This window comes from Macaca mulatta, chromosome 3 (genome assembly GCF_049350105.2).
Source record: "Macaca mulatta isolate MMU2019108-1 chromosome 3, T2T-MMU8v2.0, whole genome shotgun sequence".
In the NCBI taxonomy this organism is placed as follows: domain Eukaryota; kingdom Metazoa; phylum Chordata; class Mammalia; order Primates; family Cercopithecidae; genus Macaca; species Macaca mulatta.
The window spans coordinates 98,446,073-98,473,489 of record NC_133408.1 but is presented as its reverse complement, the minus strand read 5'-3'; the positions used below and the strand labels follow the sequence as shown (position 1 = coordinate 98,473,489).

Genomic DNA, 27,417 nt, shown 5'->3' with positions numbered 1-27,417 from the left:
AATTTCAAGCTGGGGCAGATGCAATGAAGGATCTATAGGCTGAGAAAGCCAAAACCCTTGGGAATTAGCGTAAGTCTTTCGGAAAGGAGGTTTTGAACTTTCAGAGGCCATAGAACTGCGAGGTTCAAGGTCATTGGACCTGGGTTGTCAAGGGCAAATGTCTCCCTCCAGTCTTACCTTAGGTATTCAGGGAATCATGAATTTTCTGCTCTCAACACAGAAACGAAGAAAGTCATTGTTCACAGAATGCTGGGAGTGAAGAAAACCTCCCTAGCCAGGAGTGCTGGTTGGTACACCTGAGAGTCCAAATTAGCGCATAAGGGCTGATGGACCTAGCAGGTGTCAGTGAATGAGTGTGAGTGTGGCCTTGATTAGGAAGGGCAAAAGACACCCGGGCAGTCCTGGCCCTCGGCTTGGATACTAGGGGCCCAAGGCAGATGACAGCAGAGGTGGCATGGATAGGAGGGCGGGAGGCCTGACCTGGGCTTGTCATTAATGCTGGCAAGGACCTTGGAGCTGGTCCAGTTGGTCCTTCTGTGTGACAGCTGCGGTACCTGAGGCCTCTCAGTGGACACGTGCAGAAAAAGCGGTCTACAGTGTAGCTCACTGCGGGCAGGCTTGAGTGTCCTGAGTGCCGCCTACCTGCGGAGGCTTTCTCCTTCTTTATTGCCGAGCTAACCCAGAATCTGTTTCACTTCCAGGTGGCAAGACAGGGCAGGGCCCTGGCTCCCGCGCGCCCTCTCCCAGGCTTCCCAACAAAACCATCAGCGGCCCGCTTATCCCGCCTGCCTCTCCCAGGCTAGGCAGTACCTCCGAGGCGCATGGCGCTGCCAGAACAGCCCCGCCTCGCCCCAACGTGCCTGCCCCGCCCCCTCCCAACCCACCCCCTCCGCCGCCACCCTTACCCCCGCCCCTTCCCTCTTCCACCCCCATCAAAACTCCGCTTGTGTCCCCACCTGGCCCACTGACCAAAGGGAACCTCCCGGTGGTTGCACCCCCTGCCCCCTGTGCGCCACCACCTCCACCTCCGCCACCTCCCCCAACGCCACCCCCGCTGCCCCCGGCCTCGGTTCTTAGTGACAAGGCAGTGAAGCCTCAGCTAGCTCCCTTGCACCTCCCGCCCATCCCGCCCCCGCTCCCTCTCCTCCCACCTTTCGGGTATCCTGGGCTCAAAGCGGAGCCCGCCAGCCCTGCGCAAGATGTGCAGGAGCCTCCAGCCCCGCCACCCCCGCCGCCCCCGCTCCCCACTTATGCTTCGTGCTCCCCGAGGGCTTCTTTGCCCGCGCCCCCTTTGCCAGGAGCTAATAACAGCAGTGAAACCCCACCCCCGCTACCCCCCAAATCCCCCAGCTTCCAGGCCCCACCGCAGAAGGTCAGTGCGCAGGCCTTGCCAGCCCCGCCTGCCCCTCCGGGCTCCCAGACGTTCCTGCAGAAGAAGAGGCACGGCCGACCAGGTAAGGAGCGCTGCCTGGCCCATTGCACCTGGTGGAGCGCAATAAAATCGTGTCGTTGCACAGGACTTTATTGTTGGAGGTATTCATTTCAGAGATGGACACCAGGGGTGAGGGAGGCAGGGAGATTTGCCCAAAACCATGCTGCCTGTAAGCAAGGGATCCTGGCCTTGATTCCCTGCCCTTACTAGCTCTGTGGCCCTGGGCAACCACTTGGCCTCTCTGTTCTCCCTTCTCTTCATCTGTAAAATGGGGATAGATAGCAATAGTTGCTATCTCCTGGCCTTGTTATTAAGGATTAAGTGAGTTCTTAGGTTGGAGGTGCTTGGAACAGGGCCTGGCAACAGTGAGCTTGAGAGGGATTATTTATTCTTACTACCATCCTCCAACTCCAGATCTCCTCCCTGAGGTGGAGAGGGCGTGAGTGCGGCTTGTTTCCACAAGCAGGCCTCCTTTTATATTTGCCGGCGTTTTCCAGAATCTTCACCGGCCCTCGGTAAACTGGATTCCCACTCTGCCTTAGTTTTCGCAGGTTCTCCAGCTGACTCAAGAAAACTGAGGGCCTGTATTTTGAGCCAAATATTAAAAATGTTTCCTTCACATATGCAGCACAGCTTATTTGAATTGAGTGTGCATGCCCCATGGCTGATTTCCTTGGTCCCTCTAGTAGGAGGCTTCATTCAGTTTTAGTGCCCCTGTGAATGGGAAGTACCTCCACACGTCCACAGACACACCCACATCCATGCACGCAGACACACTCAAACATGTACACTCATAACACACACATCCACATGCACACAACACACATATTCCTGTGTCTTTTAGAAAATATTTCGATGCAGAAAGCTTCTTAAAAGTATTTTCTTGAATTAAAAATAATGCAAGCTTGTTGCAGAGCAAATAGAAGGAAATTGAAATTGACCAGGTACGGATGGCTCACACCCCTAATCCCACTGCTTTGGGAGGCCCGTGCATGAAGATGGCTTGAGGTCAGGAGTTACAGGCCAGCCTGGGTAACATAGCAAAACCCCATCTCTACAGAAAATAAAAATAAAAATTGGGTGGGCATGGTGGCAGACACCTATAGTACCAGCTACTTGGGAGGCTAAGGCAGGAGGATGGTTTGAATCTAGGTGTTCAAGGCTGTGGTGAGCTTTGACTGTGCCATTGTACTCCAACTTGGATAACAGAGCCAGATGCTGCTGTCTCTAAGTAAATTAAGTAATTAAATCACCCATAATAACATCACCCAGAGATGAAAACTGCCATTTGGATAGGTTTCTTTAATTCTTTTTTCTGACTATATGTACATGTTTACATGGTTAGTACCATTTTTCACATACAGTTTTGTGCTCTGTTTTTAATTTAATATTATATTAAAAACAATTTTATCAAATTGTGAAAATGTCTTTATAAGAATGACCATCAGTATATTCCATATTCCTCATGTTAGATATCTAAGTTGATTCCATTTTTTGTTATTATGCATAATATTGCAAGAAATACTTTCGTAGAAATTTTAGTCCACATTTTTGATATTTTTCTAAAAGTATTGGTTTCTTAAAGGGAATTCCTGGTGCAAAGAGCAAGGATATTTTTAAGCCTCTTGATTACAAGAGGTAAGATTTTAGTCATTCTCTTTTCAATTGACTGGTCACCATAAGGGCCAGCATTTGTACTCGTAAGCCCCTTTTGATATTTATTATTTCAAATGTTTATGATGTGATGAAAAAAAAAAACAAAGCTTTTTTTTTTTTTTTTTTTTGAGACACAGTTTCACTCTGCCACCCAGGCTGGAGTGTAGTGGCAGGATCTCAGCTCACTGCAACCTTCACCTCCCAGGTTCAAGTGATTCTCATGCCTCAACCTTCTGAGCAGCTGGGGTTACAGGCGTGCACCACCACGCCTGGCTAGTTTTTGTATTTTTAGTAGAGACAGGGTTTCACCATGTTGGCCAGGCTGGTCTTGAACTCCTGACTTCAAGTGATCAGCCCACTTCGGCCTCCCAAGGTGCTGGGATTACGTGTGAGCCACTGCGCCTGGCCAACAAAAACAAGGCTTTTGATTCAGAGGGCTATGAGTTCGAATCCTGGGTTCCCCACCCACTCCTGTGGAAACTCACACCGCTTGGGTTTGTGTTTTTTAATACTGAATTTTTTTTATTTGACAAATGGGCCTACTAATAACACCTTTCACATAGGATTATTAAGAATATGAAATGAGATATTTGCATAAAGGGCTTGTACGTAACTTCAGCTCCAGCAGCATTATTTCCTTACCACACAGTGGGGCAGCTGTTCACCCAGAAGAGGGGCTGCAGTCCTTTTATCCTGCATGTGGGAGCAAGTAAATTCCTCATAGATCCTTGTGCCCAGAAAGGGAAGACCAGAAAGGGAAAGGAAGGCAGTTGGGAGGGAGAAAGGAAGACGGGCAGATGAAGGGACATGAGACGCGAGGATGGCGGCTGGTGACTGAGAATGCCTGCTGCAGCTGGGGCCCCTTCATCTGCTCCAGAGTAGTGAGCCCCAGGCCAGGATGGAGATACATATCTGGCCTTCTTCTTTGCATCTTTGGATGTGAAACTTGGTTGGTCCATGTTCAAAATAAGGGCAATTTCTACTTTAGCCCAACTTGGGGGGAAAAGAGAGAGGTAGTAATTGTGAACATCTTAGCACAGATAGTAATAATGTTATTGTCATCATTTCAAGAAGCAAAGTGATGTGTGCAGTGCCACTGAAGAAATAAGCAGAAGTGGAACCCCTGCATTGATGTGCCAGGATAGCAGATTTTTTTGTTGCCAGATGAACTATACAGGAAAGTATTGGCAAAGGAGATAGTGAGCCTCTCTCAGGCATGATCAGAGAAGGCTGGAGGAAGTAGGTTGGATTCAAGTTAGGCCCTGGTGGGCACGTAAGATTTAGGTGGACCGGAAGGAGAAACGAGCATTTGCAGTGCTGGAGAACCAGTGCGAGCAGGGACACAGGGGCAAAACAAGCCCCTGACCGCTCCCTCTTCAAGCCTCCCTCTGGGCCTCTTCTACAGAGAGCCCTTCCTGTTCTTACCACTCTCCAGTGATTTCCCTGCTTTGGGCTGTACCTGATGATGAAGGTTATCACCATCATTAATATTATTGCAGCAGCTAACATTTATTGACGACTTACTACATGCCACTCAACTTAAATTCGACTCATTGAATCTTCTCAATAACCCTGGGAAGTGGGTGTACTATTACTACTCCCATCTTACAGATGAGGAAACTAAAACACAAAGAGGCTATGTTACTTATCCCAATGGGAGAACTGCAATTCGGTGCCAAACAGGTTGGCTCCAGAGGTTGCCCTTTTACTCACTATATCACATTACATCTGAAGATGGAAATGCCTAACATCTCACATAAAGTTATAGCATCCACTGTTCCCATCCGTGTGTCTGAATACACCATCATCTTCTCTGTAAGGGGCCGGTGGGGGAAAGCTAAATCCACCTCCAGCACCCCCTGCGAGATCACCCACCACAGAGCTTTCAAGCAAGAGCCAGCAGGTCACAGCCTGGACCCCGACGCAGCAGCCTGGAGGTCAGCTGCGAAATGGAAGCCTGCACATCATCGGTAAGTGGGGTGCACCCTCTGCCGGTTTGGCTGCCAGTAGGAATGTGATTCTCCCAACCTCTGGAGAGAGAGTTTGCTGGCCACAGTGCTGCCATCTCAGGGTGCATGCTTCTTTCATGAACACAGGCTCCCTCCAGCACCAGCCAGCCCACAGGTTCTGTTAAATAGGGTTCCTTTCAAGGCTTTCTGCATAGTTTCAAGGCCCACTCTCTAGCCTTCTAATTCAGATTAGAGAAAGGGAAGAGAAGCAACATTTAAACTGTGTGTGTGTGTGTGTGTGTGTGTGTGTCTGTGTGTCTGTGGAGAAATCAATGCATAAGCCTGAAAGAGTAGAATGATACGGATAAAGAGAAAGAATACATAGAAGGCCCACCAGGCAGAGGGACATTTCGAGTACAAGTATGGAGGTAGGAAGGAAAGTCACCTGGGGTCAGATGTGATCACGGCCATGGAATCTTTGGATCCCTTCTGTGTGCTGGGCTAGTGTCCGACAGAGGCCCAGATCACAAAGCAGGGGCTCAGCCCATGAAAGGGTCACAGGAGTCCTCCCCTCCTGCCAACAGACCTCAGAGCAGATGCTGTTTGCTTTGTGGAGCTCAGGTCCCACCCTAGACACAGGCCATGCTCCTCCATTCCCCAGTCATTCTGCCCAATTCTCCCTCCCCTCGAAACCCTCCCAGGAGCTTCTCAGGTGACTGCTGGGGCTTTGCCAGTTCCTTGCTGGCACCAGGGTCCCCACCTCTGATTCTGGACCCTGGAGAGCTCCGTGCCACTTCCACCCCTTTAGCAGCCTCCTTAAGGTGTTATTGGTTGGAGTATGTTCGGGTGGGTGACAGGGAGTGACTGGATTTCCCTCTTCCTGCTTCCCTCCATCTCAACCAACCAGTAAAACTTGAGAGGTGAATAGATGTCTTAGGGAGAATGGCCCTATCGTTAAAATCCTTGCACTGAGCAGGCAAACAGAAAATGGTGGATGCAGTCAGAGTAATCTCTGTGCTCCTGGAAATGATCAAAGCTTGGGTCGTGACAGTAACCTGAGTAACTCTTTCCATTTCACATGTGTGCAGATGACTTTGAGTCTAAATTCACGTTCCATTCTGTGGAAGACTTTCCCCCTCCGGATGAATATAAACCATGCCAGAAGATTTACCCCAGCAAGATCCCCAGAAGTAAGTACCACCTGGATAAGACTCCTGGCATTTCCTGACCCTTCAAAATTAGGCGCTTGCTGTGCATCAGTTGGTCACAGACTGTCTAAAGGATGACATCATGATTTCACTGTACTGCTGCAAGGATGTAGTGCTGTGCATAGTTCTGGAACTTTCAGGACATTGATTTCTCCTGATACCTAAGTATTCATTTAGAGATTTTTACAGAACACCAAGGGTAACTGTTTGGCATCAGATTTGGATGCCTAAAGTTACCACTCATCCCTCTTCTCTCTGGAGCTTTTGATAAGGGAAACTAACAAACCCAGACAACAGCAAAATAGGATATTTTGCATCAATCGCTGAGGAAGAACCTGAAAACCCCTAATACAGAACTCTGGCAAATCATGACATGGAGAATGTCCTTAGGTCAATGGTTCTCAACCTTGGCTATATATTAGAATGACCTAAGGAGCTTTTATAAATCCTGAAGGCCAGGCTACATCTAAACCATATAATCAGAATATCGAGGTGTCAGGATTTTTAAAAGCTGCCAGGTGATTCCAACATACAGCCAAGGTTGAGAATAATAGCCCAGTAAGGGCCTACCTCCTCCTGATTTCATTGTGTGGTCAGACTTTAAGAGAGGACATTTAACCCAGCTTAACTGTTCAACCTTAAGAGTAGAGAGATAAGCCAGGCATGGTCACTCATGTCTGTAACCCCAGCACTTTGGGAGGCTGAGGCAGGAGGATCACATGAGGCCAGGAGTTTAAGACTAGCTTTGTAAACATAGCAAGATTCCATTTCTACAAAATATTAGCCAGGTGTGGTAGTGCACACCTGTAGTCCCAGCTTCTTGGGAGCCTGAGGTGGGAAGATTGCTTGAGCCCAGGAGTTGGAGGCTGCAGTGAGCTGTGATCGTGCCACTACACTCCAGTGTTGGTGACAGAGTGAGACTCTGTATCCAAAAAAAAAAGAGAGAGACAGAGAAAATGAGGTGATGAGGTGGAGGAGCCAATTCTTGTCTGGTACTGGGCCAAAGAGATTGGGAAGGAGCCAGAGTCAACATTATGGAGTGAGTGTCAAATGCATTCCCACCCCACATCCTAAGTAAACCCCTATTCCACACCTCTGTGGCCCCAGATGGAAAATCAGTGTCCAGGGTTAGCCTGAGACCAGGAATCATGAGCCAGGCTCTTTGCCTATCTCCTTTAAGAGGGACCTTAGTGAAGTCCCTTCTGCAGAACTCAGCTTCCTGCAGAGCAGAGGGAATGCAGGCCTGCCCTGTGCTCAGGTGGAGGGAACCCAGGGCCCTGTGCTCAGGTGGAGGGAACCCAGGGCCCTGTGCTCAGGTGGAGGGAACCCAGGGCCCTGTGCTCAGGTGGAGGGGGCGCAGGCCTGCCCTGCGCTCAGGTGGGGGGAACACGGGCCGGCCCTGCGCTCAGGTGCGGGGAACACGGGCCGGCCCTGCGCTCAGGTGCGGGGAACACGGGCCGGCCCTGCGCTCAGGTGCGGGGAACACGGGCCTGCCCTGCGCTCAGGTGCGGGGAACACGGGCCTGCCCTGCGCTCAGGTGCGGGGAACACGGGCCTGCCCTGCGCTCAGGTGCGGGGAACACGGGCCGGCCCTGCGCTCAGGTGCGGGGAACACGGGCCGGCCCTGTGCTCTGGTCAGGGGAAAGTGGGCCTGCCCTGTGCTCGGGCGGGGGGAACACGGGCCTGCCTTGGGCTCATGTGGATGTTCATCTCTGGGTCCACTGGGGCATCTCTCTGCTGGCCTGTGTGGCTGTGCATTTAGAGATATAACCTTGTGTGCCCTTTGTAATAATATGTAAATACCAACTGCTCTGAGTTGAGAGAGAGAGAAAGGGAGCAGTGTGAAGGAGGATGGAGGTAAATCCCACCCACCGAAGGTTAAATAGAACATGAAGAGCCAGCAATGGGGGAAGACAAGTGCTGTGTCCATCTCCCATCCCTGCTCAGTTCAGCATGCTCACATGAACCTCCTGTCATACAGCAGGCACCCTACAGGCACCAGAGGCTGCAGAGTGTAAGAAACAAGGTCTCCTCCACCACGCACCCACCACACACCTGAGATAGATGAGAATTAGACCCCATAAGAGTGTCTTAATCAGTGATTGTTTAGAGTGCCAAGGGCACTTCAGTGGGCATGGGGGTGCAGGTGGATGCTGGGGGCTTGAAAGTCAGAGAGAGAGGGTCACAGTTCCATGTGGGTGGGAAGGCATCCAGGCTGAGGACAGGACAGACCCAGGAGAGAGCGTGATTGTGCTTGGTGCATGTACAAACCATATGTCCCACATGGTATGTCAGGGCCCAAGGTGCCTGGCTGGGTAAGACCATACAGGCTGCCGGAGGTGCAAGGTCGGGAGTGTTGTGTATGTGTCCATATACAACACCACTTTTCCCATCTTGTGAAATATGCACAGGAATCAGCTTGATAAAAACCTAAGTGTTCATGTTCTTATTGGAGGACATACCTTAGGTTCCCCAGCAGCAGACCTTCTAATACTGCACCCGGAATTAGGCTCCTTTACTCCCTCAGGCAGCAGGACTCACACATGAGGAAACTGAGCCTGGCCCCCTGTGGTCACAGAGTGTGCCTCACGGGACTTTCCACGTGGCAGGGAGAGCAGAGCCAAGGGACCCCCTTCATCAACAGGCAGCCAGATCTCAGAGTGGGCCAGAAGGAGCCAGGCTGCACGGGGCTGCCTGCACATGAACCTGCGAGGACAAGGAGATAAATGTGCCTTCTAATAGTCTGTGTCCCGCCTAAGGCATTGGAGCGTGAACCTGTAAGCAGGGAAGAACTGTCAGTGAAAACACTAGACGACAATTCCAGGGCCGTCATGGACCCTGCGGCGGATGCTGTGGATGTTTGTGCCTGGCACTGTTCTAGGTGCTTTGCATACCTTATCATTTGTCCTTAATGCAGAGAGTTTCCAGACAGGGAAAAGGCCAAGTGACTTGTCTAAAGCCTCACAGCAGATTAAAGCCAGAGCCAGGAATTTTGAACCCACATCTGTCTGAACCAGGGCCAGTTCCATTTGGCCGTGGTGAACTCTGAAAACAGACATGATGAGATGCAGGTTGAGACAGTTAACCAGTGGCTTGATCAGAGGAGGTAGAGACCAGGGTCAGGGAACCTGTTAGCCAGCCATTATAAGAGCCTGTGCTGGGAGGCCGAGGCGGGAGGATCACTTGAGGTCAGGAGTTCGAGACCAGCCTGGTCAACATGGTGAAACCCCATCTCTAAAAAAATACAAAGTTAGCCGGGTGTGGTGGCGCACACCTGTAATCCCAGCTACTCGGGAGGCTGAGGCAGGAGAATTGCTTGAACCTGAGAGGCAGAGGTTGTAGTGAGCCAAGATCGTGCCATTACACTCCAGCTTGGGCAACAAGAGCAAAATTCCATCTTAAAAAAAAAAAAAAAAAAAAAGAGTTTGTGCGAGGGGAGGATGGATGGAGGAGGTCTTCAGAGTGATCAGGGTTTGGAGAAACAGGCCCAGATAGGATCAAGAAAGGTGGAGGAGCCGGGGTCCCAGGAGTGCCTGCCTTGGGCTGGATGGAGGATGTGACACCAAGAAGGAACTGGAGGTTTCAGGGGGAGGTGATGGGATTCCTATCATTCATGGTGAGGGGAGGTGGCTGGAGGGCTACAAGGGGGAAATGCCATGTGGCAGGTGGAGTGCAGGGTATACAGGTCTGGGACTGATGGGGTGGAGCAAGGGCAAGGACTTGATTTGCTGGCCATTAGTTTGGAGATGGAAATATAGAACAATGAAGGACATGGCCATGATGTCAGCCGGGGTGTGTGAAGTAGGTCTACTCTGTGTGACAGGAGGCTATAAGCTGCCAATGAACAGGGTCAACTCAGTACCTCCCAGACATCCAGGTCCACGCAAGCATTTAATAAACGGGATTTGACCTTGGTGACCTAGACAGACAGCTGAGGGGGGAAGTAAGGAATTCCTTTTATTATACTGTCACCAAGTTGTAAATCAAGAATGTATACTGTTTTTCTTAATTTAATCCATTATACTTATCGGCAGTATTGAAATAACTGTGCACATGTACAGAATCCCAGCTACTGGCTCATTCAGGCTCCTTTCCTTCCCCTGAGGTAGGGTTTGCTGACTGGCCACGTTCATGCCATAAGCCCCACAGCTTTCCCTTACACCCACTTGGCCCTGAAGGCTTTTTAATTGTAACCTATACCCTAAACCAGAGGTCAGCAAACATTTGCTGTAAAGGACCAGAGAATACATATTTGAAGTAATGCAGGTCTCGATTGTAACTACTCAATTCTGCTGATGATTAAATCAATCAGTAGCCACAAACAATACATAAATGAATGGGCATGGCTGTGTTCCAATAAAACTTTATTTACAAAAACAGGTGTGGGCTGGATTTGGTCTGCTGGTCATGTTTTGCTGATCTGCCCTAAAACATTCCAGAAAACAGATTCCTAAAAACCTCTTTCTGCTCTTCAGTCTTTCTCAGTAATGTGCTGTGGGGGCCCTCAACCTTCAGATTCAGTCAGTTCTAATCTACAGCTAGCTGCATTTTATGCCCATGGTGCTCACTGGCACCCTCAAGAAGAGAAGAAAAGCTACACCCCCTCACCGCACACAGCTTGCCAGGAGGGTGCAGTTGGCAGTCTGTGCACCAAAAATAATCTCCTGATGTTTACAAAGGAGCAGGTTTTTAAAAAGCCTATTAAATGAACTGACATTGCACAGACTTGAAAGGGCAAGTGCAATTTCAAAATTAAGATACTGTTTTAGATTGATGCGGCATCAGTGGACACGAAGTACTCCACCAGCCTCCCAGCGAAATTAAATATGCATGTTCCTGTCATCCCTGTGAGCCCTAATGCAGAACCTTGATAATTATATTAGTGTGAATCAGATCTCGCGTATGCCTGTCTGATTACATTTCTCCTTACCAGTTTTCTTCTTGCTCACTCTTGACCTGGCTCCCCAAGATGAGTTCTTTGTGGTCTGGGACACAGTGTTGTTTCCATCAGATGAGTGTGTTCTCGCGCACTGTGGTCGCCTGTGTGCTCTCTGTCCCTGCCTGCTTGTTTGCTGTCTCTCTGACACACACACGTGAGCACATACGCTTAGCTCTTCCACTCGCCATCATCACTGTCTCCACTCTGCAAGTGTTTGCTGTTTTCTTCCATTGACTGAATGGCTTTGTTTAGTTTTGTGTTTTGTGTGTGTGTGTGTTTTCTTTTGTTTTGTTTCATTTTTTTGAGACAGTCCTCACTCTGTCACCCAGGCTGGAGTGCAGTGGCGCAATCTTAGCTCACTGCAACCTCTGCCTCCTGGGCTCAAGTGATTCTCCTGCCTCAGTCTCCCAAGTAGCACATGCACTACCACACCCAGCTAATTGTTGTATTTTTAGTACAGACGGGGTTTCATCCTGTTGGCCAGGCTGGTCTTGAACTCCTGACCTCAAGTGATCCGCCTGCCTCGGCCTCCCAAAGTGTTGGGATTACAGGTGTAAGCCACTGCGCCCAGCCTAGTTTTGTTTTATTTTTCCTAATGTTTTTAAAATGCATTAGGTTCCTCAATAAGTGAAACATACAATTACCATTATGAGCCATCAGTTCCACTCCCGGGTATAGGCTACAAAGAATTTAAAACTAGTGTTCAAACAAGAACTTGTACACAAATATTCATAGCAGCACTATGCACAATAGCTAAAAGGTGGAAATAACTGATGAACACAGGAGCAAAATGTGGTGTGGCCATACAATATGATTCAACAAGAAATAGGATGGAAGCACTGATACATTGCTACAACATGGATGAACCTTGTGTGAGTTTGTTCTCACATTGTTATAAAGAAATACTTAAAACTGGGTAATTTATAAGAAAAGAGGTTTAATTGGCTCACAGTTCTGCAGGCTGTACAGAAAGCACAATGCCAGCATTTGCTTCTTGGGAAGCCTCCAGGAGCTTCCAGTCATGGTGGAAGGCGACCCATGAATGTGCTGTAATGTCTACAGAGTATCTCCCTGGACTTACTCTGGTCCCTGAACCATTTTTCTGCTCTTCTCTTAGCCAACACTGTCTCCACTTCCCCGCCCCCTGTTCTCTCTGGAGCCAAGTCCTCCCAGGCTTTCTCCCCTCTGCACCATGGTAAGCGCTCTTACCAAGGCCACCAGTGGATCTCCATGTTGCCAACTACAGTGTCAGAGGCTCTAGCCTCAGCCCGTCACCCCCTCTTTCTGAAACACTTCTTCATTTAGATTTTATGACAGCTGTCTCGTTTCTCCTTCCATTGCACACTGACTCCTTCTCAGTTTTTTGTTACACCACACACTTCAGAGTTGTCTTTGACTTCTCTCTTCTACTCCTGCATCCAACTTACCAGCGAACTCGGGTGTCTGTCCTTGAAATGCATCCAGAATCTGATCACTCTCACCTCCTCTGCCACTCCCATTCTGCCCTAAGCCACTGTTATTCCTCACCCGAATCGTTGCTGGAACCTGCTAACAGGCTCCACTGCTTCACACTGTAGCCCACGTGATTTGTCTACAGCCCAAGTCCAGTCACTACCCTCTGCTCAGAATCCTCCAGGGAATCCCCATCTCGCCTCAAGTCAATTGGAAATTCCTATCATAGCTCATATGACCTACGTGAACTGCCTCCCTCCCCTTTCACCACTCTCCTCCTACCTCATTGTGCTCTAACAACACCTGCCAGAACATTCCAAGCACATTTTTGCTCCTGGGCTCTGCATTTGCTGTTCCTTCTGATATCTGATTCTGAGTGACGATAACCACTTTTAATACATTGGTGTACATATTTCTGGTCTTTTCTCTCTTTATTTGATCAACTTCTGTTCTACATAAATATACAAACTATTTTTTACAAAATTCAGATTTTATTTTATGTACTTTTTGGTATAGTTTCTCCAAATATCCACATGACTGTCTCCCTACTTTCTCTTGATCTTTGATCAAATGGTACCTGTCTTAGCTCAGGCTGCCATAACAAAATACTGTAGACTGGGTGGCACAAACAACAGAAATTTATTTTCTCATGGTTCTGGAGGCTGAGAAATCCAAGATCAAGGTGCATGTCAATTTAGTTTCTAGGGAGGGCTCTCCTTCTGGCTTGCAGAGGGCTACTTTCTCACTGTGTGCACACTTGGTGCCACACAAGCTTCCTGGTGTCCTATTTTATAAGGGCACTAATCCCATCATGATGGTCGCATCCTCATGACCTCACTTACACCTAATGACCTGCCAAAAGCCACACCTCCAAATACCATCACACTGGGGCTAGGGCTTCCACATATGAATTTTGGAGAAACACAATTCAATCCATGGCAGTAACTTATCAGAGAGGTCTCCCCTGACTACCCTGTATAAGATAGAAGCTCTTCCTGCCCTATCACTTTTTATTCTCTTTCTACTGTTTTTTAATTGTCTTCAAAGCATTTATCACCTCCAGACATTATTTACCTGTTACTTGTCTGCCTCCACAGTACAGTGTAAGGCCCTGAATGGCAGTGACTGCAGCAGTTTTTATTCACTGGCTTATTTCCAGCTCTCAGAATAAAGTGAGGCACACAGACACTCCTTACGTATTTGTTGAATTAATAAATTAAAACGTTCACTTATATATGCATTGGTGAACCATTTACATAATAAAAAATTTGGAAATAGCACACATCTCCAGTATTGGGGTTAAATAAATGCAGGCAGAGCCATACAATGGAACGCTATGTAACCATTAAAAAATGGTGCTATCAAATATTTAGTGACATGGGAAAATGTTTACCTTTTTACGTAAAAACACCTTGTTACATAAAAACAATACCAAAAAATGTATACAAAAAAGTATATAAAATAAAATCTACATTTTGTTAAAAATAAATAAATTTGTATATCTGTGTAGAAAGGGAGAAGATCAAATAGAAGAGAGAAGAGACTAGAAATAAGCACACCAAAATATTTTATTTATTTACTTATTCATTTATTTAGAGATTAGATCTCACTCTGTTGCCCTGGCTGGAGTACAATGCTGTGATCTTGTCTCAATGCAGCCTCTGCTTCCCAGGTTCAAGCAATTCTCCTGCCTCAGCCTCTTGAGTAGCTGGGACTACAGGCATGCACCACCATGCCCAGCTAACTTTTGTATTTTAGGGTTTCGCCACATGGTCAGGCTGGTTTCCAACTCCTGGCCTCAAGTGATCTGCCTGCCTTAGCCTCCCAAAGTGCTGGGATTACAGGTGTGAGCCACTGCGCCCAGCCTGTACACCAAAATATTAAAAGTGGTTAGCACTCAATGGTGAAATGTCGGGTGATTTCCATTTTCTTTACTAATTAGTTCAAGTTTTTATAATACATGTACATTGCTCTTAACGATCTTGAAATCTAATTTTTAAATTGCAAGTTGTCGGGAGAGAGAATATGATTAGCTCACCTCTGGCCCAAGCACCTGTGGACAGGAAGTGAGGTCTGCTGGTACGTAGGGTGACCTCTCTCAGAGACTGAGGGGGCTCAGTTCTCTATGAGGAGAGGAGGTTGAGGAAGGAGTGATGGAGGCTTTCATACCAGCCAGAACGATGATAGCAACAGTAGGGGATGAGAGGAAAGGCCAGATACGCGGTCTCTAAGGTGTAAACCTAGAAGATACTAGAATGATCATTTCCAATCACACTTGTCATTTCCTTCACTTAGAGATCATGAGAAGCCTCCAATGTAAGAACAAGAAAGGCCCTTTGAGGTCAGCCAGCCCAACTCCTTCCTGTATAGCTAGAGACGCCAAGGCAGAAGTAAAGTGGCCTGCCCCTGTTTACAGCTGGTGGCAAAGCTGGGGCTAGAGTCCAGGTTTTCTGCCTCGGGGTCCAGCACTCCTTGCACCACATTGCACTGCCTCTCCACTCTGATGCCAGGGCAGCCCAGAGCTTAGTCAGACGGTGTTGGCCCAGAGCTGACAGTTAGGTCTGCTTCAAAGCTCCTTCCCTGGCTTGCAGGAATTGCAGCCCAGGGCTGGTGGTTATTCTGGGTGGTTATGAATGGGAGGGAAGAGGAACCATCTGTGGACACGAGACAGAAGCAGTGTCCACTGAACCTGCTCTTAAGTGCAGTAGGTGCTTGAGATTGAGGAGAGAAGTAAACGATATTTCTCCTGATGAGTTACAGTATCCCAAGTGTGAAAACCCCTGATCTGGTGAATCTGCAAAGCCCTTCTGTGGGAAGGGAGCCCATGTGAAGGAGTACTTCAGCAGAATGACTCTGCTTTTGAATTCTGAGATTCTGGTGGCATCTCATAAGGGAAAATCCCTTTAAGGGAATATTTGGACTAAAAGCACTCTGACAAACCCTGACTAAGTCCCAGTTACTCACTTCTAGCAGCAGTGATTTTTTTGTTTGTTTGTTTGTTTTTTACAAGATAGAGTTTGCCTTTCTGTTTTAGGGAGAAACTGATTCCCCTTTAACCCCTCTGATATTGTTTCTTGTCATATTTATGAAAACCAGTGGGAAGAGCCAGGTGCGATGGCTCATGCCTATAATCCCAACACTTTGGGAGGCTGAGGTGGGCGGATCGCTTGAGCTCAGGAGTTCAAGACCATCCTGGCCAACATGGCAAAACCCCATGTTTCTATTTACATGTTTCTATTTTTCTATTTGAAACCCCATGTTTTACTACCAAAAATATTAAAAATTAGCCAGGTGTGGTGGTGTGCACCTGTAGTCCCAGCTACTCAGGAGGCTGAGGTGACAGGGTTGCTTAAGCCTGGGAGGCAGAGGTTGCAGTAAGCTGAGATCATGCTACTGCACTCCCAAGCAAGACCCTGTCTCAAAAAAAAAAGAAAAGAAAGAAAACCAGTGGGAATTGCTAACCTATGTTGAAGCCTATTTTATGCCTAGTGGTTCCCAAACAGGGGAAATTTTGCCTCCCAGGAGACATTTGGCAATGTCTGGAGTCATTTTTGGGTTGTTACAAGTGGCCATGAGCAGGGGGCTAGGGTGTGCTACTGGTGTCTAGTGCGTAGAGACTGGGGATGCTGTTAAACATCCTACAATACACAGGACCACCCCTACAACAGAGAATTATATAGCCCAAATGTCAATAAAGCCAAGATTGCAGACCCCTGGCCTAGAAGGTCTTTCTGTAGTGGACAGGAATTTCTTAAATCTAAGAACAATCATTTCCAAGTCTACTCTCTCTTATGGAATTAGACAAAGGGCTGTATATTAGTGTTTTCTTCTTTTTTTATTTTTATTTTTTTACTTTTTGTTCAGTTAATAAACTAGCTAAAAATCTAGCAGTTACTATATATTTTACTCTAAAATATCTTTATTCTAGAACAAGTGCACTCATTAATTTAAAAAGTTTTAATGAAAATTACAGTGCCCATTTGATTAATGTGTTACAAGTTTTAGAGACCCTTCATCATGATAGTCCAATTTAAAAAATTGTACCTTACCTTAAAAGGTTTTTATAATGACTTATATGTTATATATGTTGTAGAAAAGTTGAAAAAATGTTTCTTAAGAGAGTTTTTTGACCAGGCATGGTGGTTCATGCCTATAATCCCAGCACTTTGGGAGGCCAAGGTGGGAGGATCACTTGAGCCCAGTACGAGACAAGCCTGGCAAGCATGGTGAAACTTTGTCTCTACTAAAAATATAAAAAAAAAAATTAGCCAGGCATGGTGGCAAGCGCCTGTAGTCCTAGCTACTCAGGAGGCTGAGGAATCAGAATTACTTGAACCTGGGAGGCGGAGGTTGCAGTGAGTTGAGATAGCACCACTGCACTCCAGGCTTTGGCAAGACTGTCTCAAAAAAAAAAGAGAGAGAGAGGTTTTTTTTTTAAATGGTGATTCTACCACTTAGAAGGAAACATTTCAGAATATTATTGTGTATTTCTCAATGGATTTTAAAAATAGTTACCATTCTATTTACACAAATTCATTTCTCCAAAATGAGTCTTTGTAAATATTCAGTTTCCTGCAGGGTGCAGTAGCTCGTGCCTGTAATCCCAGAACTTTAGGAGGCAAAGGCGGGAGGATCACTCGAGTCCAGAAGTTTGAGACCAGCCTGGGAAACATAGTGAGACCTTGTCTCTACAAAAAATTTTAAAAGCTAGCTGAGTGTGGTGATGCACACCTGTGATCCCAACTACACAGGAGGCTGAGGTGGAAGGATCACTTGAGTCCGGAAGGTTGAGGCTGCAGTGAGTCATGATCATATCACTGCATTCCATCCTGGGAGACAGAGGGAGACCTTGTCTCAAAAATAAAATAAAATGAAAAATAAAATAATAAAAAAACAGGTGCTTAGTACTCCATCGTGTAATACTGAACCCTACATTACCTAAAATCCTGTGTTGAACACAGGTCATTAATTGTTCACTATTATAAATAATCTATAATGAACATTCATGCTTTTCAGGTTGCTTTTTAAGTAGCACAGCAATCTGGATTGTCCTGGAGACTTTGGGACATGATTATTTAATGCCTAGTTCATGACAGAAACAGAATAGATAGGTGTCCTACCAGTGCAGCAGAGGAAACACCATTTGGAGTAACCAATTGAAGGGAGAGTTCTGGAACACCTAGGAATGGGGATTTAAACTTGGGTAGACCAACCAAAACATGTATCTGTATATATACAGATGTATGTATGGAAATACCAAAAAGAAACAAAAATTGAAGAGATAAGCACCAAGATTTTAGCCATGGTGACTCTGGGATAGAAAATTGGGACTGGGGGAGGAACAAGAAGAGAAGAGGAACTTTGGGGGTTTTTTTCCATTATCTTCTTTACTATTTGAATTCTTAACTATAAGAATATATTCATATGTAACTTGTGTAATACTTAAGCACAATACACTTGAGAGAATGATTTGAATCCTCATGGATAGGAGGCCTGATTTTATGTCAGCAGTTACTCACCTTTTACTTTTTTATCCAGCCCTAGTATTGCTGGGCACATTGTGGATAATGGATGAGCATCCCTGGAGATGGTATATTTTGGTAAAGAAGTTCTAACATGCATTTAGACGATGGGCCTTAATAATTTGTTCTCTTCTCAGTGTATTAGACATGACTCTTCTGCATCCATCGTCTTTGACGTAGAAGATGGTAGTGGTGGAAACAGTCTAGGGCCAGGATCCTGAAGGTTTCATTGCTTTAGGTGCTGGTTTAGAGAAAGTTTCTCTGTGAAGCATGCACACCCAGTCCCTGGGCCAATAGATAATGAGATTGTTCTTTTTTCCTTCAGGCCGGACACCTGGTCCCTGGCTCCAAGCAGAGGCAGTTGGGCAGAGCTCTGATGACATCAAAGGCAGAAATTCTCAGGTAACAGAAGACTCATGTCTCTGAATGTAAAACCAGGAATTATCCTTAGGGGGCACAGAAGTGGTAAGGGTATGCTTTCTCCTTAACAGTTTTATATTTTTCCTCAGACTCCTTTTCCTCAGGGAAAGCCATTTGGTGGACCTTTGTTCCAAGCTAGAATGAAACACTCACCATTTCAAAGTCTGAAGTGTGACAAAAGGCAGGGCTTCCCTGGAATCACCACTACATACAGAAGCAAGTTTAGCAACTCTGACATTCTGCAACAATCATGCCAATCACTTCTCATTCTTCCTCGGTTATGATGGCCTGTGAGAAAAACTGAATAACATGTATAAAATATAATTCAGCATTCTCTCTCATCTATGGAATACATGGTTTCTTTTAGCACACTTGGAGTTTTTTTTCCCCCACCAATGTTATAATTGATTTTGGCCAAATTTAGTCACAATTCAAGTACTAGTACCTACAAGAAATGAACAGAACTAGAAGGGAAGCCAGACAGCTGCTTTTGTGATAAGACAGTCCTTGAAGAAACACCTTTAGTCTCACCCAGGGCATCTTAAACAGAAATATTTCCTAACCTGGACACGACGTCTCCCTGCACATCTTTAAAAGTCCTTTGTTTCTTTGAAAACATGTATTCAGTCGAACAATAGTCTCCCCATTTCTGAATCATATGTGACAGACTACAGAGTCACTTGCAGTTAAACCAGGCAATTCTGCAGCTGTGTGGAACATCAAGGAAAGTGACCTGAGAAGGAAGAGGCTAGGTTCCTGGAAGCTAGGATGAGTTCCTCAGAGGAAAAAGTACATCCTGTAGCAGATAAGTATTACCCTTTTCTAACCACAGATGATGTAAGAATTGCAGTAACGATTCTCAGATAATCACAGGTTCAAAACTGTGCATATGATTGTAGTTAAGGAAGAAGTATATATACATAGGAAAAAAGACAGGAAGAATATACACAATATTGTTAACAGGTAGGGAGCATTCTGAGAAGATGGCAGAGGAGAAAGCACCAGGAATCTGTGGACAACAATTGCATTGGCAGAATCTGTCTGATGTAATTTGTCTCATGTATTTTGGAACTCTAGGATTCATTAAAGGCTTGCAACTTCCAGGTGAAAGCTTGGACAGTAAATTGTGCTCTTAGTACAATAGTAACTACTCATCCTCCACCCCCCAGCCCATGGCAGGCAACGGGGCACGTGTTCCTGGAGCCGCTTGCACACAGCTTGCGGAGCCAAGGTGGGCACAAAAAAAAACCCCTGTCCTCCAGATACTGGGGAGTCTGTTCTCTGATTGCTTATTGCTGCTTCTGATCACAGAGGTACAAATAAAGAGATGGGCAGCCATTGTTGCACCTCCTCTTATTGTTGTACCTCCTCTTATTGTTGTAAATCCCTTTCCCTCTGGCTGAAGTGGCCTCCTGGGGATTTCAAGGGCTGGTGACCATTTTGTTCCTCCTGTCCTTTCTCTTTTTTTTCCCATTTGGGAGCCAAACATTAAAGATGAACATTCAAAGGCTACTACATATATGATGAAAATTAGAAAGTGACCACATATGCCCAAGGAAAGGCACGAGCTCAGAAAAGACCAAGAAGACCTTAAGATTACACCTCAGGCTGATTCTTAGCACAGAGACAGCCTACAACAATCAAAAAAATAAAACGAACAAAAACAATAAGAAAAACCAGCAAACCCTGGGGGAGAGAGAGAATTGATATCTAGAGTTACTACATTATTAGATTAAAATGTAGAGTTTTCAACAACAACAAAAATCACATCATACAAAGAAACAGGAGAGTATGGCCCATTCAAAGGAAAAAAAAATACATCAATAGAGACTGCTCTTAAAAAAGACCTGAGGGGAGATCTACTAGACAAAGACTTTAAAACAACTGTCTTAAAGATGCTCAAAGAACTAAAGGAAAATGTGGAGAAAGTAAAGAAAATGATGTATGAACAAAATGGAAGTATCAATAAAGAGGAAAAAAACATTCTAGAGCTGAAAAATACAACAAATGAAATGAAAAGTTTACTAGAGGGAGTAAAAGGCAGACTTGAGCAGGCAGATGAAAGAATCAACAAACTTGAAGATAGGACAACTGAAATTATTGAGTCAGAAGAACATAAAGGAAAAAGAATTAAACGTGAACAAAGCCTAAGAGACCTGCAGGAGACCATCAAGCAGACTAACACGCTTATTGTGGGAGTTCTAGAAGGAGAAAGGAAAGTGAAAGGGTAAAAAAGACTCTCTGAAGAAATAATAGATCAAAACTCCCCAAATCTCTTGAAAGGCATGAATATAAACATCCAAGATGCTCAGTAAAGTAAGATGAACTAAAAAGCCACACCAAAGAAACACCATAATCAAATTTTCAAAAGGCAAAGAGAAAATCTTGAAAGCAGCAAGAGAGAAGTGACTCCTCACATACAAGGGATCCTCAGTAAGACTGTCAGTAAATTTATCATCTGAACTTTGAAGGCCAGAAAGTAGTGAGCCCATATAGTCCAAATGCTAAAAGAAAAAAACTGTCAAGCAATAATTTTGTATCTGGCAAAACCATTCTTAAAAAGTGAGGGAGAAATTAAGATATTCACAGATAAACAAAAGCTGAGGGAGTTTGTTACCACTAGACCTGCCTTGCAAGAATACACAAGGGAGTCCTAAAGGCTCAAATGAAAGGACATGAGACAGTAACTTGAAGCTGTAGGAAGAAACAATGACCTCACTAAAGATAACTATATGGCCAAGTATAAAAGCTAATATTATTGTAACAACAGTTTGTAACTATACTTTTTTGTTTTCTACATGATTTAAAGATAAAACATTTTTAAATTTTTTAGTTTAAAAGCTAGTGTTATTGTAACTTTGGTTTGTAACTATATATTTAGGGTTATACATAATTTAAGAGACTAGTGTATTTAAAAGACTTATTAATTTATGTTTTGGGGCACACAATATATAAAGATGTAATTTGTTCACATCAACAACTAAAAGGAGTGGTGACGGAGCTGTAAAGAAGCAGATATTTTGTATGTTATTGAATCTAAGCTACTATAAAATCAAATTATAGTGTTATAACTTTAGGATGTTAAGTGTAATTCCTATGGGCTATGGCCTGAAAGTTTGTGTCCCTCAAAATTCATATGCCAAAACCTAAACCCTAATGTGACAGTATTAAAAGGTTGGGCCTTTGGGGAGATGATAAATAATCAGGGCAGAGCCCTCATGAATGAGATTAGTGCCCTTATAAAATAGGCTTAAGGGAGCTTGTTCATCCCTTTCACCATGTGAAGTTGTAGTTTGAAGGCACCATGTATGAAGCAGACAGCGAGCCCTCACAAGACACCATATCTGCTGGTGCCTTGATCTTGGACTTCCCAGCCTCTACAAATTTAAGAAATAAATTTCTGCTGTTTTCATAAATTACTCAGTGTTATAGCAGCCTGAAAAGACTTAAGACACCATGGTAACAACACAGAAAATAGCTATAGAATATATACAAGAGGAAATGAGAAACAAATTTAAACATTTCAGGCCGGGCGCGGTGGCTCAAGCCTGTAATCCCAGCACTTTGGGAGGCCGAGATGGGCGGATCACGAGGTCAGGAGATCGAGACCATCCTGGTTAACACGGTGAAACCCCGTCTCTACTAAAAAATACAAAAAACTAGCCGGCCGAGGTGGCGGACGCCTGTAGTCCCAGCTACTCGGGAGGCAGAGGCAGGAGAATGGCGTGAACCCGGGAGGCGGAGCTTGCAGTGAGCTGAGATCCGGCCACTGCACTCCAGCCTGGGTGACAGCGCGAGACTCCGTCTCAAAAAAAAAAAAAAAAAAAAACATTTCACTACAAAAAAAGTCAACTAAACAGAAAAGAAAGAGTATGAGGTACAAAAAAACTATATAGAAAACAAGTAGCAAAATGACAGAGTAAATCCCTCCTTGTCAGTAATTGCTTCAAATGTAAATGGATTAAACTTTCCAATCAAAAGATAGAGATTGGCAGAATGCATTTTTAAAAATCTGATCTAGCAGTATGCTGTTTACAAGAGACTCAGTTTAGCTATAAAACACATAGGTTGAAAGTGAAAGGATGGAAAGATATATTCCTACTGTGATCAAAAGAGAGCAGGGGTGGATCTACTAACATCAGGCAAAATAGATATTAAATGAAAAAGTTTACAAGAAACAGAAAGGACATTATATGTTAATACAAGGTTCAACAGAGCAAGAAGACATAACAATTACAGATATTAGTTCACCTAATAACAGACCATCAAAATGCATGAAACAAAACTGACAGAAATAAAGTGAGAAATAGACCTATAATAATAGTTGAGGAATCAAATATTCTACTCCCAATAATGGGTGAAACAACCAGAGAAGAGATAAGGAAAGAAATAGAGAACACAAAAAAGCTGTATATAACAGACATATACAGTACACTCTACCCAACACAGCAGTATATACATTCTTCTTAAATGCACCTGAGACATTTGCCAGGAGAGATCATTTGTTAGGTCACAAATTAAGTGTCTTAAATGATTTTAAAAGATAGATATCAGGCCAGGCACGGTGGCTCATGCCTGTAATCCCAGCACTTTGAGAGGCCTAGCGGGGTGGATCACCTGAGGTCAGGAGTACCAGATCAGCCTGGCCAACATGGTGAAACCCTGTCTCTACTAAAATACAAAAAATACCCGGGCATGGTGGCGGGCACCTGTAGTCCCAGCTACTTGGGAGGCTGAGGCAGGAGAATTGCTTGAACCCAGGAGGCAGAGGTTGCAGTGAGCTGAGACTGTGCCATTGCACTCTAGCCTGGGCAACAAGAGTGAAACTCCATCTTAAAAAACAAAAACAAAAGATAGATATCAGACAAAATATCTTTCCTAACACAGTGGAATAAAATTATAAATCTAGAACACAAGTAAAACTGGAAAATACAGAAATTTGTAGAAATTAAACACTACACTCTTAAACAACCAATGGAACAAGGAATAAATCAGAAAGGAAACTATAAAACACCTGGAGATTAATTAAAATGAACATACAACACACCAAAATTTATGGAACACTGAAAGCAGCGCTAAGAGGGAGATTTATAGCTATAAATTGTTACATTAAAAAACAAGACAGTTATCAAATCAGCAACCTAATTTTACAATGTAAAGAACTAGAAAAAGAAGAACAAACCAAACCTAAAGTTGGCAAGAAGGAAGGAAATGAAGAAAATTAGAACAGAGATCAGTGAAATAGAGAATAGAAAAAAATACAGAAAATCAACAAAGCCAAAAGTTGGTTATTGAAAAGATTAACAAAACTGACAAACCTTTAGTTAGATAGACTAAGGAAAAAATAGAGAAGACTCAAATTGCTAAAATCAGAAATGAAAGTGGATATATTACTACTAATCCAACTGAAATAAAAAGGATTATAAGACAGTATTATACATAATTTTATGCCAAAAAGTTGGATAACCTAGATATAATGGACACATTTCTAAAAATACAAAACCTACCAAGACCAAATCTCAATGAAATAGAAAGTCTGGCTGGGCATGGTGGCTCACACATGTAATCACAGCACTTTGGGAGGTTAAGGTGGGAGAATTGCTTGAGGCCAGGAGTCTGAGCCAGCCTAGACAACATAGTGAACCCTGTCTCTACCAAAAAAAAAAAAAAAAAAAAAAAATTTAATTAGCCAGACATGGTGGTGTGTGGCTGTAGTCTAGCTACTTGGGAGACTGAGGAGAGAAGATTACTTTAGCCCAGGAGTTTGAGGCTGCAGTGAGCTATGGATTGCACCATTGCACTACAGCCCAGGTGACAGAGTGAGACCCTGTCTCAAAAAAGAAAGAAAGAAAAAGAAAAGAAAAGAAAAAGAAGATAGAGAGTAGAAGGATGGTTACAAACTAGTGGGGGAGTAGAGTTGGGGATGGTTAATTGGTATAAAAAAATAGAAAGAATAAATAAGACCTACTATTTGATAGCACAACAGGTGACTATAGTCAATAATAATTTAACGGTGCAGTTTAAAATAACTCAAAGAGTATAATTGGATTGTCTGTAACACAAAGGATAAATGCTTAAGGGGATATATACCCCATTTTCCATGATGTGACGATTACTCATTGCATACCTGTATCAAAACATCTCATGTACCCCATAAATATATACACCTACTATGTGCCCACCAAAAAAAGAAATAGAAAATCTGAATAGACTTATAACTAGTAAGGACATTTAACCATTAATCAAATGTCTCCCAAAAAAGAAAAGCTCTGGACTTCATGGCTTCATTGGTGAATTCTACCAAACGTTCAAGAAACTAACCCAATCCCTCTAAAATAGTTCCAAAAAATTGAAGAGGAGGGAACATTTTTTATCTATTCTATGAGACCAGCATTATCCTAATACCAAAGCCAGACAAAGACACTACAAGAAAACTACAGACCAATATCCCTTATAAACATTGATGCAGAAATTCTCAACAAAATACTAACAAATCAAATCCAGTAGTATATTAAAAGGATTATATACCATGACCAAGTTGGATTTATTCCTGCATGGCAAAGATTATTCAATATATAAAAATCAGTTAATGCAATATATGGCATTAATAGGATGAAGGGAAAAAACACATGATCATCTCAATCGATGCAGAAAAAGCATTTGACAAAATTGAAGACCTTTTCATGATTAAAAACATTCTCAATAAACTAGGAATAGAAGGAAACTCCCTTAGCATAATAAAAGCCATATATGAAGAATCTACAGTGAACATGCTCAATGGTGAAAGACTGAAAGCTTTTGCTTTAAGATCAGGAACAAGGCAAGGATGCCTGCTTTCATCGCTTCTATTCAGCAAAGTACTGGAAGTCTATCCAGAGCAGTTGGGCAACAAAAAAAAAAATAAAAGGCATCCAAATTGGAAAGCAAGAAGTAAAATTATCTCTGTTTGCAGATGATATGTTGTTATATGTAGAAAACCCTAAAGATTTCACCAGAAAAAAAGCTGTTAGAAATACTCAGCAAAGTAGCAGGATATGAAGTCAATATACAAAAATACGGTTGTATTTCTACATACTAACAATGAGCAATCTGAAAAGAAAATTACAGGAACAATTCCATTTATAATAGCATAGAAAAGAATGAAATACTTAGCAGTTAACCAAAGAGGTGAAAGACTTGTATAATGAAAACTATAAAACACGGCTGAAATAAATTAAATAAGACATAAATAAATGCAAACACATCCCATGTTCATGGGTTAGAAGACTTAATATTGTTAAGATGTCAATATTACCCAAAGCAATCTACAGATTCAGTATAAACCCTACCAAAATCTCAATGACATTGTCTTCAGAAATAGAAAAACCCAGAATCCTAAAAGAAGAATCCTAAAATTCATATGGAATCTCAAGGAACTCCTTGAGATAGCCACAACAATCTTGAAAAAGAAGAAGAATCTAGGGGACTCATACTTCCTATTTCAAAACTATAATAATTGAAACAGTGTGGTACTGGTGTAAAGACAGACATATAGACCAATGGGATAGAATAAAAAGCAATAAATAAATAGAATAAAAAGAAATAAACCCTTAAAATCATGGTCAAATGATTTTAACAAGCATGCCAAGACCATTCAATAGGAAAAGGGTAGTATTTTCAACAAATGATGCTAGGAACACTGGACATCCCCATGTAGAAGAATGAAGTTGGACCCCTACTAATACCATATGCAAAAATTTACTCAAAATGAATCAAAGACCTAAATGTAGGACACGAAACTGTAAAACTCTTAGGAGAAAACACAGGGCAAAAGCTTCATGACATTAGATTTGACAGTGATTTCTTGGATATGACACTAAAGGCATAGGCAACAGAAGAAAAAATAAGCAAACTGGACTTCGTGAAAATCTTTAAAATTTGCATATCAAAGACAATATAAAAAAGAAAAGGCAACCCACAGAATGGGAGGAGATATTTGCATATCATATATCTGATAAGAGATTAATATCCATAATATGTAGAGAACTTATGAAACTCAACAACAAGAAAACAAATAACCTAATTTAAAAATGAGCAATGGACTTGAATAGACATTTCTCCAAAGAAGATAAACAAATGGCCAATGAGCATAGGAAAAGTTGCTCAGCATCACTAATCATTAGAGAAATACAAATCAAAATTACAATGAGACAACACCTCATACACATCAAGATGTCTGCTATCAAAACAAAACAAAATTACAAGTGGTGGCAAAGATGTGGAGAAAATGGAACCCTTATGCACTGTTGGTGAGAATGTGAAATGGTACAGCTGCTGTGGAAAACAGTATGGCAGTTCCTCAAAAAATAAAAAACAGAATTACCATATGATCTGGCACTTCCACTTCTGGGTATATACCCAAAAGAATCTAAAGCAGAGCCTGGAAGAGGTATTTGTACACCCATGTTCATAGCAGCATTATTTACAGTAGCTAAAATGTAGAAGCAGCTTGATCCTTTTGTAGTTCATGAGCGCGATGATTGGGTATTCATGTGCATATGTGAGATGTGCCACCTCTGAACCTTGTTACAACCTTGGCACATTACCCATCTGACCTGAACTTGGAAAAGTAAAATAAAATAAATAAAATATAGAAGCAACTCAAGTATCATAGATAAATGAATGGATAAACAAAATGTGATATACACATGTACGGTGGAATATTATCCAGCTTAAAAAGTAGGAAGTTCTAAAATATGCTTCAATATGGATGAACTTTGAGAACATTATTCTAAGTGAAATAAGCCACTCACAAAAGACAAACACTATATGCTTCCATTTACATAAGTACTTACGGTAGT

General features: G+C 43.5%; 1 protein-coding gene and 1 non-coding gene across 4 annotated transcripts in view; both read left to right on the top strand.

Annotated features, from left to right (window-relative positions):
- The window catches only part of WIPF3 (WAS/WASL interacting protein family member 3), a 109,271-nt gene that overhangs the window by 77,657 nt on the left and 4,197 nt on the right, over positions 1-27,417 (top strand). For all 3 annotated transcript variants that reach the window (XM_077996971.1, XM_028845903.2, XM_028845904.2), the window contains exons 5-8: positions 702-1,454; positions 4,909-5,058; positions 6,126-6,227; positions 18,483-18,559. In XM_077996971.1, coding sequence (XP_077853097.1) covers positions 702-1,454; positions 4,909-5,058; positions 6,126-6,227; positions 18,483-18,559 — 1,082 coding nt within the window. The remainder of the gene's footprint in view (positions 1-701; positions 1,455-4,908; positions 5,059-6,125; positions 6,228-18,482; positions 18,560-27,417) is intronic.
- LOC114677258 (small nucleolar RNA U13) lies at positions 27,069-27,172 on the top strand. Its single transcript, XR_003728545.1, has one exon. It is a non-coding gene; the product is annotated as a small nucleolar RNA U13 (small nucleolar RNA).